The sequence below is a fragment of the Colobus angolensis genome, unplaced genomic scaffold (genome assembly GCF_000951035.1).
Source record: "Colobus angolensis palliatus isolate OR3802 unplaced genomic scaffold, Cang.pa_1.0 Scaffold26, whole genome shotgun sequence".
NCBI classification, from domain to species: Eukaryota; Metazoa; Chordata; class Mammalia; order Primates; family Cercopithecidae; genus Colobus; species Colobus angolensis.
Window position 1 is genome coordinate 15,288,287 of NW_012115821.1, and position 17,835 is coordinate 15,306,121.

Sequence of the window (17,835 nt, forward strand, 5' to 3'; positions counted from 1 at the left end):
GATTTCAGATACACCACCATGCCCAGCTAATTTTTTGTATCTTTAGTAGAGATGGGGTTTCACCATGTTGGCCAGGCTGGTCTCGAACTCCTGACCTCAAGTGATCCCTCAACCTTGGCCTTCCAAAGTGCTGGGATTACAGGCGTAAGCCACTGCACTCAGCCCAAACCCTTTACTTTTATGAAATATCTCTTCCTTCCTCAACTAAGGGAACTAGAACCTATTAGGAGGACTAGCCCCATCTTGAGCTGGTTGGGATTCTTACCTTATTTATACAGAGCCATAGTCCAAACCCAGATCCAGCCATATTCTAGCATGAGCACCCGCCCAGCCCAGTGAAATGCGATGACAGTGTGACTCTGTACTCTCTTCTCTCCTTAGGTGAAGAGGAACCTCCTGCCCTTCCTTCCAAGCTCCTCTCTTCTGGAATGTGCAAAGCAGATCTTGGTTGCCGCAGCTACACTGATGAACTCCACGCGGTCGCCCCTTTGTAACAAAATGAAAGAGTCTAAGCATTGCCACTTTAGCTGCTGCCTCCCTCTGATTCCCCAGCTCATCTCCCTGGTTGCATGGCCCACTTGGAGCTGAGGTCTCATACAAGGATATTTGGAGTGAAATGCTGGCCAGTACTTGTTGTCCCTTGCCCCAGCCCTTCACCAGATAGATATCTTGGCAAACTCTCCAATTTTCTAAAATGATATGGAGCTCTGAAAGGCATGTCCATAAGGTCTGACAACAGCTTGCTGAATTTGGTTAGTCCTTGGATCAGAGCCTATTGTGGGAGGTAGGGAAGAAATACGTAAAGGAAAAAAAGGAAAATACCTTCACTGGTCATTCAGACTTCACTGAGCTCCGCAAACTTTGCCTATTTGCTATTGGCTACCTTGATTTGAAATGCTTTCTGAAAAAAGGCACTTTTAACATCATAGCCACAGAATTCAAGTGCCAGTCTATCTGGAATCCATGTTGTATTGCAAATAATGTTCTCATTTATTTTTGATGTAGAATTTACATTGCCATGGATGTTAAATATAAGCTTGGAGTCAAAAGTCGAGAAAGTGACTGAATATACGATCCCCTTTTATGAAATGAGTCTCTGTGTTACTGGGTAGCATGGCTGATTGAGGTGAAGCTCACGTGGCCAGGCTGACTGTTTTGACCATTCCATCTGAGATAGGTTGGTCAATGTGCAGAAGGCCCCAGGACCTCAGCACACACAGCCTCCTCTTGGTCTGAGTAGACATCATGCGGGGGCCAGATCTGCCTGCTATTTCCATGGGTTACATTTACTGTGCTGTATCTCAGATGTTGGTGTTTGGAAGTTTATTCTTAAGAGACTGCTACCCAGCTGGTCTGTATTATTGAAAGTTGCAGTTCGTGCTTTGGTTGGCCTTCTGGTCTAAAGCTGTGTCCTGAATATTAGGAATCAGAATTCACTGAAATACAGCAGTGTGTGGAGGTGATGGCCAGTTAATCTGCTGAACTGGTTTTGACTAATGACAAACCTCTTTTTAAGAAGGTAGAATGGAGGGGATAGTCACAAAAGTAAATGTTCCATTTTTATGAATGACTTTCTACAGAGTTCTGTTTCTAAAGAAAAAACAATTGTTCACATCTCATCTGATGATTAGCATGTGTGTAATGAATGCTGTCTTGGTCTTCCCTGTGGAAACCCTTCTCCCTGTGCCTTTGAGCAGGTGTGGACCTCTCTCACTACCTTTCACATGGGTGCTGTTAGATTTTGGCACCCCGTTTTCTCAACATTCAGCCCAGGGACTGTGGTTTTAACTCCTTCGTCAGATAAGACCAACATGAAGGGGTATGTTGAGAAACATCCTGAGGCAGAGTGGGAGGTGGGATGGGGCAGGACTTTCCCTTCTAAGCACATGCATGGCAGGTGGGGAAAGGGGGACTTGCACCCCTGCTGGAAAGAAAAGGTTTGTGTATATTTCTGATGCAAATGTCATACTCACTGCTCTGTAAAGGCAGTTGGCAGCTTTTTGGGAGAAGAACGTGCTAGTCTGTTCTCTGGCATCAAGTTTCCTGCAGCTGCTCCGAGGGAGAGACAGTGAGCTGCAAGACTATCTCCCCATAAAAACAGGCAACTCAGAGAAGAGTCGTTTCATGTTGTTCCTATGGAATCTGGAATGAGTGCAGAGCTCCTACCCACACATGACTGCCCCGCCATTTCATCCTAGGCATACATTTTGTGAAGGAGATTGGTTAGTCCAAACTGCCTAACATATGAAAATTCACGGCCGGGCGCGGTGGCTCAAGCCTGTAATCCCAGCACTTTGGGAGGCCGAGACGGGTGGATCACGAAGTCAGGAGATCGAGACCATCCTGGCTAATATGGTGAAACCCCGTCTCTACTAAAAATACAAAAACTAGCCGGGCGAGGTGGCGGGCGCCTGTGGTCCCAGCTACTTGGGAGGCTGAGGCAGGAGAATGGCATAAACCCGGAAGGCAGAGCTTGCAGTGAGCTGAGATCCGGCCACTGCACTCCAGTCTGGGCGACAGAGCGAGACTCCGCCTCAAAAAAAAAAAAGAAAAAAAGAAAATTCACTTGGAACATTATGAGAGATTTCTTATTGAGGTCAAGAGATGTTTCCTGTCCCAGAGGAACCATTAGGAGTTGCTTTTAGGATATTCAGCTTTGCTCATGAAATAAGGCATCTCTGGGAAAGTGGCCCCAGGGAGAGAATGGAGGATTGGGAGGAGAAGCATTAACTGGGCTCCAAGGGTGTGTGGGCAGAGAGCTAGCCACGTGAACTCACTCCTTATGGAAATGGAAGGGAAAAAGAGAGTGCTAGTCAAAAAATCAGTGGATGTTTTAGTTTGGATTTAGGGTTTTGATACTTATGTTGAAATGCTAATGTTTCTGATCAACAAAATCAAACTCTTAATATAACAAGTAATGAAACAACAGTGTGATTGCCTCAGAATAAATTGAGAAGTCCAATTTCCTAGTTTTGTTTCATTAGCTTCACTTTTTCTACTCTCCCCATTATGCTAGAAATGGGAATCGTTGCCCTGCAGATTAAGGTAAAACATCTGTTTTAAGCAAAGCTGCATTTTTTGACTCAGAAATTGTCCCAGACGGTGGATATAAGATGAAATTCAGAAAAACGTTCTGCCAAGTCACAGGCTTTTAGATATTGTGGAAACAAGAAATGGAAAAAGGGATGATCTCCATGAGAGGCCTTGATCCTGAGAGTAAAAGGCTTTTGTGGATAGGTTAGACAATGTCCTTTAGAAAAGAGATCAGGGGTAAGTCCAGGGTTCCAGGAAAACCAAGAAGCCTGCAGGTAGCTGAAGGTAGAGTGCTAGTTGTTCATCTTAACTTACCAATGCGCTATAGAAAGGACTTAGCATCTGATGTCGTCAGCTTTGCCAGGAGAGTGATCAAGGAGGTTAAAGCTCAGGTAAAGATGTGCCTTCTCAGAGACTACCTCTGTTACAAGCAGCAGAGACCACCTCAACAGAGAACAGCTCAACAGACTCAGCCCAGCCATACAGGGTGCAGAAGCTCTTCCAGAGGGCTGTCTTGGGCCTTTGAGGCAATTGATGTCCAGAAAGAATCAGAAGTCATTCCAGTCCAGGCCCAGGTATTCAGATGGTGACCCAGCCAGATAATAGTATCTTGAGCCAAAAATGAGATCAGGCCATAAAGTTAGAAGACAGAGTTTTTGATTGACATGTTAGGAATAACTGAAGACAGTCTTAGATCAGAAGTTCAATAAAATGTCTTTAGCAGTGGTGACATCATTGGAATCAGTGTGTAGTAAGTCGTGGATATTTAAGTTCGTATTTGTTTGTCAGCGTTCAGTCTTATAACTTCATAGCCACAAGTATCTTTTTTAAAATACCAACTGTTAGTCTCAGGTCTCCTGACTTAAGTGCAAATAAACAGGAGACTATCCTTCAAAAAATGTGGGGTTACATGATTTTCAGAGCCTTTTTTTCAGAGTTGAGCATCTTTTCTTTTAAAAGAAATAAAGGGCAAGAGGACCAATTTTATTCCTGGAGGAAAAATGACACACCCTCCTCCCAAAAGAAAGAAACTCTCTGGCCCCCCAACTTCAACACTAATTTGACTCCCTGAAGAACAGAGAAAATATTCTTTCTGTCTTTATTAAAGAGAAGTGGACAATGCCAATGTGAAGGTTACTAGTCTTTTATTTTCTGTTGGTGAAGACTACTACTGCTCTTATTTAGCAGATCTTATACCTTCAGTGGTCACCAGTGTAGCATGTGAGGTATAAGGAAAACAGCACTGTGGTGATAAATGGTAATTAATATACTTTGTCTCTGTCAGAGAGCAACAGGGAATGGTGGGGACTGTGGCAAACTGAAGCACCCCTGTTCCAGCCACAGGGGGCAATTTTCCAGTCGACTGTGGCCATGAAGTATTTCCTGATCTTCCCATTTTTCAAGAAAAGCTGACAGTCTGGATTTTTATGTGAAAAATTCTGATTTTAAAAAATATTGACAACTAAGTTAAAATTCAAGTGAATTTAGACCCAGCATGGATGGACCTGATTTGATCCACTGAATACCAGTTTGTTAACCTCTGCTTTATAAGATTTGAAGGAAAGGCATTCATAGTAATTACAGATGGTGCCACCAGAAAATGCTCTTGCGAAATGCAGCCAGTAGTTACATTGCTTCTTTCTCCAGCCTCTCCTGCAAAGAAATTTGATGTGATTTTGAATGCATTGGACATGTCTTGATTGCATCTTTACATTTCATGGTGTCTTAAAAGAAAGGCAAGCCAGTTGTTAATTTCAAAATCAGATTTATGCTCTCTCAATTTAAAAAATGCTGGGAACAATTTCATTTAAACTTCACAACCTAAAGGGCTTTGTTTATAGTTTTAGCTCTTGGTATAATAATTTTTTTTCGATGGTGTGCCGTTTTGAGCATAGGCCAAGACATGATTAGGAAAGCAGGCAATTTTAGAGAGTAAGGCAAGGAACCTCCTAGCATCCATTAGAGCCAGGTATTTGCATTATCTTCCATTTTGAGTGATCTGTGAATTGACTCTGTTTTGGAGGTGTGAAACAGTATACAGAGAAAAGCTTTTCCTGATATTGAGATACCAGTTAGGAGTCCAAATGGAGTGTTGGGTCATCCTTGCCATATCACCTCCTTTCCAGGATCAGGGTGAAAATAGACAAAAGGAAATCTGACTGCAAGCCAGTGGCTTTGATTCTAGTTTCAGGGTTTAGGGACTAGGAGAAAGTTTAGATTATCTAGCATGTTCTTCCCCTGGTGTCAGACAGGGCTGTGCCTGAATTATTCCAGACATACAGCTGTAGATGGTAGTCTTTATTTTACGAGAAGGAGATTCTGTAACCTATCCTGCTGATCAGACAGTTCTTTGTATGTCTTATGGAAATTCAAGCCGGCTTCCTTTTGTTCAGCATGTAGTGGAGAAAGAACAGCTGGTCACCTTCCATGTATTCGAAAACCACAGTGAAGTCATCCCCCTGGTGTTTTTATTTCGGTGATAAATAATTCCACCCACTTAAACCATTCTTCATGGCTCTTGTTTTCCAGGGGCCTAATAATTTTCACTGCTATAATGTTTCTCAGCTTCACACTTAGTTTAGTTGCCCAAACAGAATGTTGGTGCCTTACTCACATTGGTGCCTTGTGAAGACCAGGCTCAGGGTGGGGATTATGGGGGAAATTCTTGCACACCCAGCTCCTCTTACCACTTAAAAATATAATGGTACTTTTACAAAATGATATGTTGCCTATATTCATGGAGAATTATTTGACTACTACATTTTTTCCCCTGATGATAGTCATCTATCATAACTTGTGTTTGTTTTCCTCCTGAGATCAAACACTTGGTGCTTATTTCTAATGTATACTATGTTGAGACCAGCTCTTACCTTCTGAGTGGCAGCTACCCCTCCCTCCCAATTTTAGATCCTATTTTTACACATCTCTGTAGACATCACCTTTATTTCACGACTCACAATATTAAATGGTGCAGACTTCCGTTTAACCACTGGTGAGGAAACAGCAGTAGTTGCTAAGCACCACCTTCCCATTGCTGTTTGAGGGCTAATTTGCAAAGACATTTGAGTCCCCCAGTGAAGATGTCTGGGGAAGTTTGGCCAGTTATCTTCCCTCTTGCCCTTTCATTCTTTAAAATTCAGCTCAGACCACAGACACCTCCAGAATCTTTGTTTCTGTTCTGCTCTCAATTGACCAAGCACTGCGTTTTGCACAATCAGAAGTCTCACGAAAGCAAACAGTTATGACTGCGTATCTGATATTTATATCCTATAAAATTTCGGGAAGATTCAGAGGCAATCTTCTATTTGTACATGATGTAGACAAAATTAGCTGCTCTAATTGTTAGACAAAAACTTGCCATTGGATTACACTAATGTGCTCATCTGTTGTTTTAAAAGTTTCATATCAGGCGGGGCACGGTGGCTCGCGCCTGTAATCCCAGCACTTTGGGAGGCCAAAGTGGGCTGATCACCTGAGGTCCAGAGTTCAAGACCAGCCTGACCAACATGGTGAAGCCCCGTCTCTACTAAAAATACAAAATTAGTCAGGCGTGGTTGTGCGTGCCTGTAATCCCAGCTACTCGGGAGGCTGAGGCAGGAGAATCGCTTACATCCGGGAGGCAGAGGTTGCGGTGAGCTGAGATCGCGCCATTGCACTCCAGCCTGGGCAGCAAGAGCAAAACTCTGTCTCAACAACAACAACAAAAAGTTTGGTATGTTTCTCTCAAGAAAAAAGCATGGTGAATCCAGACCACAGCAAAAGCTTTTGTGAAAACCAAATGTGTTCATCTAGATAGTAAGTAACTCCTATTTTTACTGTTAGTTTTTTAAAAGATAATTTTTCCCTGTGGAAACTCCCTGTTACTAACTACATCCGAGGGGAGAAAGCCTGTGGAATATGGTGGTTATTGATGGCGTTGCCTTTGTTTCGTCTTTGAGTTTGTCGTTTGTGGGATCTAGTGGGATAATGAGCACTGACAGAACTCTTAACAGTGCGCTGTATTTTTGACATTGAAAATGTTAATGACTTATTTGATTTGTACATAACTCTGTAAATAGGTGATAGTAGATCACAGCTGACATTTACAAAATGTTTTTGTACCTTAGAATTTCTGCATTAAATAAAATGTTTTGTTTTAAGGTTGTAGTGGTTCATTTTTCAGCACATCTTTCTTGTTTCCTGACTGGCTGAGGTTCCCAGCCCAGTTTTCGGAGGGCTCTGCCTCAGGACGAGGAGGCCGGGGTGGCCAGTCTTCCTTGCCCTTTAGAGAACAGCACTGTGCTGCCCTAGTCCTTCAGCTCGGCTCCACAGGCAATCAGTCACCCATTACCCCATGTGGCAACAGGCCTGCCTGCTGCAACAGGGTTACTTACATCAGAAAGAAATTTGACTTCTCAGAACAAATGGACTTTCTTTTCAGAAATCTGAAAAAAGGCACTGAGATTTGGGGGCTGTGCACAAACGTTTTTTGTCACTCAGAAAAAAAGATGCCTGCTCAGTCTTCCATGGACATTCTCCCCTCCTGTGACCCCCATGCTCTGTGAGTTAACTTCTTGGTGTCTACCACCTTCAGGGTCAGGTCCCAGCTCTGCTGACTGTTTTTTCTTTCTTTCTTTTTTTTTTTTTTTAAGAGGTAGGGTTTCCCCACGTTGCCCAGGCTGCTCTCGAACTGCTGAACTCAGGCAATCCTTCTGCCTCTGCCTCCAAAAGTGCTGGGATTACAGGTGTGAGCCACCGTGCCTGGCCTCGGCTATTGTTGCTGTGCCCCAGTGACTGTCAGACTCTGCCCCTCAGCCTCTCGTCCATAGAGAGGGCCTACTTTACAGGGCGATGAATTAAACTGCACGGTGAATGGAAAGTGCCACCTGTGCATTCCTGGCTCATAGTCCATGTTCAGTAAATGACAGTGTCCACAGGAGGACAGTGAGGGTTAACAAATAGCAAGGACATAGAATACAAGCTTTTGGCCATTGCCCGAGCGGGATGTAGTCTAAATTTGGGGTCTTGGGACCATAATAGATTTAAAAAATTGGATCTGCCTTATTTACTTGTTCCTTCTCATACTTCACTGGGATGTTAATGTGCTCAGGGCCTACAACCTACCCTGTTTGGGAAGCCCAAGGAAAACAAGGAGTGGTAAAAAAAACAAACCCCCCCTCCAAAGAAAACAGCTCTGAGGGAAGCATTATTGTTTCTGAGAGGAGGAAATTCTCACACATTCTTGCCTCCTGACCTTCGCATATCCTTCATTTCTCCTGGTTAGAGTCACCCAGGAGGCTCCTTACCATTTCTCCCATTGATTTCCTTTTCCCCCACACTCTGTCAATTCTTTTTATTTCCAGGAGTGCTTTACACACATCATCTCATTCATCTTCACAGCTGCTCTGTGAGGTGGCCAATTCTACTGTTCCCATTTTACACATGAGGAAACTGAGGCTGAGAGAGGCTATAACTGACTTGTGATCCCACAGTTGGCTAGTGGCAGAGCCAGGATATGAGCTGAGGCAAACCCTACCTAGACTGCTCAGGTATGCCCTTGGTAAAGGTCAAGCCAGCCAGGTAGGGATGGACTGAAAAATGTGTGGTCAAAGGCAGTAGAGAGCTTTCCCATAACATGAATGTCAGAGAGGAAGTGATGATTGCCATCATCTGAGTGTCGACAGGGCTGGTTCCTGCTCTTAGTGCTCTTCATGTTTTTTCTTACCATGACCCCCTATGGAGGGTACTATCAGCAGCCTCAATTTTGAGATTCTGAGGTCTAGAAATTGTATAGCTTTGCCAAGGGCACAAACAAGGAATTGGCAGCACTGGAGTTGAAGTCTCTGAAGCATCACCACTCCTGATCAATAGGCTGCTCTGTCCCTCAGTAATAGTTTAAGCGGAAGGAAGAACCTTGAGTGACTTGGTTCCTTTCTCGTTGCAAATACTGAGTGTAAATCTGGTTTAGAGTTGAAGCAAATGAATCCGTGAGGCAGATACTGCAATACATGAATTTCTCTTTCCTTTTCTTTCATTAAAACAAAAGTTGCAGCTGGGCTTGGCGGTGCGCACCTATAGACTCACCTACTCGGCAGGCTGAGGCTTCAAAAAATATAAATAGTTCAAGCATGGTGACTTACACCTGTAATCTCAGCGCTTTGGGAAGTCAAGACAGGAGAATCACTTCAGGCCAGAAGTCTAAGACCAGCCTGGGCAACATAACAAGACTCCGTCTTTACAAAAAAATTTTAAAATTAGCTGGGCATGGTGGTGTGTGCTAGTAGTCCTAGCTCCTCAGGAGGCTGAGGTGAAAGGATCACTTGAGCCCAGGAGTTTAAGGCTGCAGTGAATTATATGATCACACCACTTCACTGCAGCCTGGGTGACAGAGCAAGATCCTGTCTCAAAAAAATTTAAGTTAAAATTAAAAGGTTAAAAAAAAAAAGAAAAATGTTGCAGCTAGTACTTTCTATTAGTGTTCTCTTGGGACAGCATGAGAAGCCCTCATTTTACCATAATATTAGAAAGCCGTCTGTTTTTACAGCAGCCTAGGGTTCTTGCAGTCCCCAACATCTGTGGGGCCCTACCACTGGCTTTGCTTTGTTTTAGAAATACCAGCATTAGAGGAGCAAAGACCAGTTTCCTCTTGGAGGCTCTAATTGGAAAAAGAATGTCGTTGCTTTAGTTGAATAAGAACTACAGGTGATAAGCTAAGCAGGTGGAGGAGGGAGGAGACATAAAATCTTTCTTTGCAGTCCTGGGCACAGGGGGTCCCCCAAAAAAAGTGTTTCCCACTCCTCCCTCAGCATATCCTGTCCTTGCTGTCCACAAGGAATGAAATCATAAGAGGCCCAAGAATAAGAAAAGTTAGAGGATGCAATGAAGGGGAGAGATGGACACAAACACGGCATAAGAACTTTTGCAATGAGAAAATTCAAATGGGGCCTTTGGGATTAAGGAAAAGAAATGCAAGATCAGTGAGCTTGGCTCCCTGGCCTCTTTCTGGAAGGGACCTTGCACCATCTTCTGCATCTACAGATGATGCAACTGCCTTAACAAGGTTAATTCCAAAGTGTGTGTTGGGACATAGACATAGTGATGGACATGGTATACACAGGACCCCTGCCCTTCTGACTTCCTATGTATAGAGTTGAGGGCAAGTCATCTAAATGTTCTGAAACTCAGTTTCTTCATCTGTAAGATGGGACTAATAGCCACCACAAAGGGCTATTGTGAGGATTAAATGAGATGGAGTACATAAAGTACTCAAGGCTGTGCTCAGCAAGTGCTAGGTACTTGGTGAATAGTAGCTATTAATTATTCCATGGAAGAGCAGGTCTTGGGCTCTTTGGGGGCCATATCGGGATGGGTGGGAGACAGTTCCATGCCCACAAGGAGCTTTAGGCCAAGTATTTTGTCAGGTGATAAGTTATATCATTTCTATCCCCTAAAAGAAAAGGGTGGGTCCACGCCTGGCTGTTGCAGAGGTGAGGGCTGAAGAGGAACTTAATTTGGCAAAATTAAGACGTTAGCTCTGGGGTTCCCAATAGCTGACCACACATAGCCTGTGACAGTTCACTGTGCACCTTGAGATCTGCCAGTGTTCCATTCCCCAGACTCCTTTTTTCCTGGTTGCCATTTAATCCCGATAGAGATACATTTTTCTGGACTTGCTGCTGTAAGGTCTCTGTGCTAGGCAGATGACCACTCTCCATTCTGAATGTGAACAAAGGCAGGGGTTGTTTCTCAAACCATCAGTGCAAGGTCAGGGCAATTTCCCAAGTTTTAGAAGTTAGTGGAGGGAGATGGGAAGAGATCAAATAACAGTCTTCCAGAATGAGATGGCTCTGCCTGGTCTTTTCCACTCTTGCTGGTCAGAGACATTCTGGGGAGTGGGCAGACATCAGCCTCAAAACAAACCATAGACTTTTCCTACCAGGTTGGGTAAGGCCAGGCCATAGGAAACTTGTGGAAAAAAAGGCAAGAGCATGCCTGGCAGCTGAATGCAAATACAGTCAGGTCCTACCTTTGGTTCTGTATCTCTGGAGGTAGATGTGCTTCAGTATCCTGCACACCTGTGTATAATTGTGTATTATTATTCATGAGATGATGATAATTAGCATTGTGATTAAAGCTGAGGCAGGCTTTGGTCTGAGGCATCTTGAACTTAGATCTCAGTTTGCCATTTTCTGTGTTTCCCTGGGCAGGCAGCTTGCCCTGTTTAGGACTTATTTTCTAAATCTAGAAAACAGTTAATAATAGGGCCAGGCACAGTGGCTCACACCTGTGACCCTAGCACTTTGGGAGCAGAGGTGGGTGGATCACCTGAGGTCAGGAGTTCGAGACCAGCCTGGCCAACATGTTGAAACCCCGTCTCTACTAAAAATACAAAAATCAGCTGGGTATGGTGGCATGCGCCTGTAGTCTCAGCTACTCAGGAGGCGGAGGTGGGAGGATCACTTGAGCCTGGGAAGTGGAGGTTGCAGTGAGACAAGATCATATCACTGCACTCCAACCTGGGCAACAGAGCAAAACTCTGTCTCAAAACAGCAAAACAAAACAAAAAAAAAGCAGTTAATAATTCAGTACCTAATGGGGCTGTTGTGAGGCTTGAATGTGAAGCTGGGTGAAATTCTGGGCACAAAGCATGGCACAAGGAAAGCCCCTGTTCCTATAGGGATGAGTCATGGGGGCAGGTTAGGAGGTATAAGTTATGAAATGGGATTTCCCCTGAATGTCTTCTTTGGCCCTGGCCTGGGTAGCTGATGGCATAGCTAACTGAAATGGAATTCCTGCCTCCTGGAGGTCTCAGTTCCGCAGGGCAGCTGGGAATAGCCTTTGAGGGAGATGGGTACTTGATCAGATGTCACTTTTTGCTTAAACCACCAGTGTCCCTGAAAGTGAATACCGAAGCTCTTATGTGACGCCTTGCTGACTTCTCCTCTCTGTGTCCCTTCTTTTCTGACCATACCAGACTGTTGAAATTCCTCACTCCTATGTTCCTGCCCCGGGTTCTTTGCATGTGCTGTTTCTTCTACCTGAATCACCTTCTCTCAGTCTCCATCCCTCCTTTGCAATGAGACCTTCCCTGACCACTGTCCACCTCCAGTCTAGGTCCTGACATGTGTCTTCAGGAACCTCTTGCCCACTAGAGTGCTGCTTCATGAGGGGAGGCCGTATCCCTTGCGGAGGCCTTCCATCTGGACTGGACTCAGGCTCTACTGCTTTAACCAGCTTGTACCCACCCTATCATTAAGCAGTCACTGGGCAAGTCACCTCATCTCCCTGGTTCTCCGTTTCCTCATCAGTGAGATGGGGGTGAAAAAATGTACCTGCCGCATGGGGTTCTTGTGAGGATAAAGCAGGGGAGGGGAGGGGATAGCCCACTAAGTGCCTGGCACATGACAAGTGCTCAAAAACATTACTATCTGTTTTAGCTGTCATCAAGATAGGCAATAATAGTGTTTTTCCTTTTCTTTTCTTTTCTTTTCTTTCTTCTTATTTATTTAACAGGGTCTCACTGTGTCACCCAGGTTGCAAATCCACTCACTACAGCCTCAACCTCCCAGGCTCAAGCGATCCTCCCACTTTAGCCTCCCGAGTAACTGGGACTACAGGCATGCGCCACCATGCCCAGCTGATTTTTGTATTTTTTGTAGAGATGGGATTTCACCATGTTGCCCAGGCTGGTCTTGAACTCCTGGGCTCAAGCAATCTACCCGCCTTGGCCTCTCAAAGCGCTAGGAATACAGGCATGAGCCACTGTGCCTAGCTGAGAAATAACAGTTATTAGTAAATTTAAAAGGTTTAAATTTAATTTAAATTAGTAAATTTAAAAAACACTATTATTCCATTGATGGGTGCTGACGAGTTGATGGGTGCAGCACACCAACATGGCACAAGTATACATATGTAACAAACCTGCACGTTATGCACATGTACCCTAGAACTTAAAGTATAATAATAAAAAAAAAGATCTATATATTAGAAGACAGCATTGTATCAACATTAATATTCTAATTTTGATAATTATCTTGAATTACCATAAAGGAATATCTTTGTTTCTAAGAAACACACACTGAGACATTTAGAGATAAAGGGGCATCATCTCAGCTAGCACAGAGAAAGAAGGAAAAAAGATCAGAAAGGGATCTTTTTCTGCTAGAAAGGGATTAAGCAAATATCGTAAATGTTAACATATGGATCTGGATGAATGGTATCTGAAATTCTTTGTACTAACCTTGCAACTTTAAGTTTGAAATTAGGTCAAAATAAAAAGTTAAAAAGAAAAAAAAAAAAAAAAAAAAAAAAAACACTATTATTGCCTACCTTGATGACAGCTAAAAGGTTCCCTAGAAGAGAAAACTGCATCTGTGCCTCACTTTGCAAATTAGAACATGGCTCCCATCCATTTACTGTGATCCCAGAGTGGAGAACGACTGGGCTGTTTTATGTATTTCCCCCACTAGGCTGTTATCTCAAGGTTTTACACTCTGTGGTTCCTGTCTCCAGACTGGATAACAGCTTGCTATAGACGCAGGTTTGGTTAGTGGAACAAGTGGTATCAGAATCACTAATGTGTATTGGATGCCTGCTACTATGCCATGCATTGCGTAGTGCCTGAGCTCCCCTCACCCTCCCAAAGGGACTTAGGAGTTTAGTTCATCTCCTGCCTCAGGACAGGGCTCAAGTTGTATTTGAACTCAGGTATTTCCCACTCCACAGCCTCTCTCTGCCTTTCCACTCCCCAGCTCAGCCTTGCTCCTCAGGTTTTCTAACCCAGATTATGAAAGCAGAAAGGACTTGCTTCCAAAGAAGCTTTTTAGTAGCACTTGAAGAGCATTGCTTAGGCGTGAACAATAAGACTGACACCCACGCCTGTAATCCCAGCACTTTGGCAGGCTGAGGTGGGCGGATCACGATGTCAGGAGTTCGAGATGAGCCTGACCAACATGGTGAAACCCTGTCTCTAGTGAAAATACAAAAATCAGCCGGGTGTGGTGGCAGGTGCCTGTAATCCCAGCCACTCAGTAGGGTGAGGCAGGAGAATCACTTGAGCCCAGGAGGCAGAGATTGCAGTGAGCTGAGATCGTACCATTGCACTCCAGCCTGGGTGATACAGTGAGACTCCGTCTCAAAAAAAAAAAAAAAGACTGATGCCCAGACACATCACCATTCCCCGGGTGAAGACGACAACCGGACACTCCACACCTTTCAAATGCCAAAAAATGGGGGAGGGGGAACATCTGTATAGTGTGTTGCGATAGGCAGAGAGTTAAATGTCTCTTCCAGTAATTCCACTTCTGGGGTTTTATCTTAAGTAACTAAAAATGCATATTTACATTTGTTGTGCAAAGATTTTCTAGGCTGGATATGGTGGCTCATGCCTATAATCCCAGCACTTTGGGAGGCTGAGGTGGGTGGATTGCTTGAGTTTAGGAGTTCACAACCAGCTTGGGCAACATAGCAAGAACTTGTCTCTACAAAAAAAAAAAAAAAAAAAAAAAACAAACAAAAAATTCATTACTAAGCATTATCCTCATAACGAGAAATGAGGAATAAACCAAGTACCAGTCGGGATTGATTATAAGAGGGCACACGCATACAATGGACCAAATGGCCTTTAGCAATCATGTTGTGGAAGAATATTTCATGACAAAGGAAAGGGTTCACAATATGTTAAATGAAAAATAAAGGACACAGATTAACAGTGGTTACCACTGGATGGTGTGATTGTGGGTGGGTTTTCTTATTCTTTGTACCTCTGGTATTTTCTATATTGCTTTACAATGAGTAGTGTTACATAAGCAGAGGGTTTTAAATGTAAGGTTACACACAACAGACACTCAGCAAGTGTTCAAGGTACCCAGTGGTTACTAGGTGGCTGGGGCCACTGGTCTCAGAGTCCCACCTTTGATCCTGGTTGTGCCTTCTCCTGTGGCTGCTTTCCATGAAGGTGCTACCCAACCCCTTGTCCCAGCCCGTCTCCATTGCTTTTCTGCCTGGTGTCAGTCATAGCTCATCCTCTGCCCATCCAGGTGGGGGTCTCTTGCAGAAACCCTGGCGTCCCCAATTGATGATTTTGTGAAGTAACTGCCCTGATCCCACACTAGCCTGTTTTGTTGTTGTTGTTGTTGTTGTTGTTGTTTGAGATAGGTTTCTCTCCGTTAGCCCAGATTGGAGTGCAGTGGTGTGAACACGGCTTACTGCAACCCCAGCCTCCTGGGTTCAAGCAATCCTCCTGCCTCAGCCTCCCGAGTAGCTGGGACTACAGGAACATACCACCATGCTGAGCTAATTTTTAAATTTTTGGTAAAGACAGGGATCTCACTTTGTTGCCCAGGCTGGTCTTAAACTCCTGGCTTCAAGCGATCCTCCCACCTTGGCCTCCCAAAGTGCTGGGATTACAGGTGTGAGCCACCGCACATGGCCTTCTCATCCTGTCTTGTAGTTCGGGGAGAGGGAACTGAACTTAAGAATGGGCCCTTATGAATAAACTGACCATTTCAAGGAGAAAAGATGACTGACCATCAGAGGCTTCTGGAGTCTTCACCAGTTTCCAAACTCTGTGGCTAGACACCCACATTTCCTGCCTATCCTCTCACCCCATAAAGGACCGTCTTTGGGTGTATCATCTCTCCCCCCGACAGACTCTCAGTCTGAGTCTAGGAACAAAGTCCTCCCCAAACCCAAGCCCACATTAGGGCCAAGCACGGCATGGATGGGAGAGGGTGGGAGAGCTGCACATAGAAACCTTGTGGGTTAAATTGCTGTGTTGCTAATCTAAATATTCTACTTGCAGATGTGTCCTGCTTTCCAGAAACCCTGAATTATAAAACAGAGGAAGTCAAGGCAGTTGCCTTTAGTAATAATAAAAAGGCGCATTGCCTTTAACTGTGTACAGGAGACTCACTTGCCGCATCATCTCTCACTCAGCAGCCAGTGTGATGTCTTCAAACTGTGGCTCACATCCCATCATGCCTCTGTCTGAACCTTTAGGTGGACAAGGTCTAACGTCTCACTTTGGCCATCAAGGTTCCTCCAGCCTCTTTCTCCCCTTACCTCCCCTGTCCATGGACTTCCAGCAGTGTGACCTGTGCTCTGCCTGAGCCAGTGCTTCTTCCAGGTGTCTGCCACCACATCCTGCTCTCTTGCTGCCTGGTGAGGGGTCAGTTGACTGTCTCCCTCATCAGCTCATAAGTTCCATGAGGTCAGGGACTGTCTGTCTTGGTATCCAGTCACTACTGTCCCCAGAGCCTAGCACAGTGTGTGGCATGTAGTAGATGCTCAAATAATTGTTAAATTGAATCTAATGCAAAGAAAACTTTTCTCTGACAAACCTGCCTGAGTAGAACACCAGGTGTTGGCTGGTGGATCTGAAGCCACTGCTGAGCTCAGATGAGGGAGCAGGCACTTCAGAGACAAGAGAAGCCCTTTGCTTAATAAATGTAATTACTTGATAAACATGGCTGGTTGTTGTAGGGATCTTCTGCATTAGGGAGGAAGGAGAATGACAAAAGGTTCTTGGGGAAAAGGCTGAGGACTAGAGGTCTGGACACAGGAGTTGTCCTTGGAAATGGAGTACTGGGGAGAGTGTGTTCCCTGAACAGGAAACTGGTGGGTCACAACGCATTGGGTCTGGGGTCAAGGAACTCCCTAGAAGCTGTAGTGGAATGAAGTTGCAGCTGGTGGAATAGAAGTTGGTTTGCTCAAGATGCCCAGTTTCTGGCCCAAAAGGTGGGCTGCAGGCCAGGAAGAGGCCACCCAGCACTGCGGGGCTGAGCACTGGCAACAGAAGGCAGAGGTTGCTGTGAAGTAAATCTGGAAGATCTGCATCCCAGCTGCTGCTGTCACGACAGGTGGCCTCCCAGGGAGCTCTCAACCCTCACCCCCTTCCTGCACCTGGGCAAGAGCCTTAGTACCTTGGGCTGATGCTCTTTCCTCTGTAAACAGGGGGCCAGACTGTGATCCTCTGGCTCTGGGGGCTGGCTTCACCTCGCTAAAATTCGATTTCTTCATTTGAGAAGCGGGCCCGCACAGGCCCTCCACCTTAAAGGCTGTCGTGAATGTTAATTTCGATCAAGCACCTAAAATGCACTGCCGGCACATGGGGGCAACTGATTAATTTTTCATTTTTAGCATCGGGGTTTACACTTTCTTAGGAGCCCAGTAACGACAGTCTAGGGCATTCTTTATTTCTGACTTTAAGAGGTGAAGAGGACCGTAGGCGTTCATCTGTTGAATGAATGAATGCCTGCAGAAACTCGTTTTATTTAGAGTCCCATGTTTATTTCTGCATGCACGACCCAGGCCCCTCACTTTCAGGCTCGGCGTCCACCTACAAGCCGGCGATTCCTGAGAGCCTAATGAGCGCCCGGGTTCACGCAGCTCGAGGGTCGTCCTCATTCTCACCTCCACCATCGAGGAAAGCGAGGCTTGGGCAAGATCTGACACGCCCAAGATCTGCCCAGCGTGGAGGTGGGAGCTCCGCGTGCAGGCTCTGTCCCTGGACCGCTAGGGCAGCCCCTACCACCCCGGCACGAGAGTCCCCTCCCACTAGGGTACCCGGCCCTCGACCCACCCTCGGGGTTTCCGCGGCGCGTTCTCTGGCGGGACAGCGGGAGCCAGAGGCAGGGCTGTTTACCCCTCCTCCGACTCGGTTAATTCTCTCAGCCTGAGTCTGATTTAGGTGGCGGCGGGGGAGGGATGTCCTGGGGTCTCCGCTCTCCTCTTTCTAGCCTTCCCGTAGACCTAGGCCGTGCATGGGGAGCTGGGGTGTCGAGCGGTGGCCGGGCGTGGCCACGTCCTGGTCCTGCGTCGCCC

General features: G+C 45.4%; 1 protein-coding gene across 3 annotated transcripts in view; it reads left to right on the forward strand.

Annotated features, from left to right (window-relative positions):
- Positions 1-1,859, forward strand: part of IL17RD (interleukin 17 receptor D) — a 76,839-nt gene extending 74,980 nt beyond the window's left edge. For 2 of the 3 annotated variants that reach the window (XM_011947256.1, XM_011947255.1), the window contains one exon: positions 382-1,859. In XM_011947256.1, coding sequence (XP_011802646.1) covers positions 382-494 — 113 coding nt within the window. In that variant the 3' untranslated portion in view covers positions 495-1,859. The remainder of the gene's footprint in view (positions 1-381) is intronic. The other variant, XM_011947257.1, reaches the window with a different exon arrangement.
- The last annotated feature ends 15,976 nt before the right edge of the window (positions 1,860-17,835 follow it).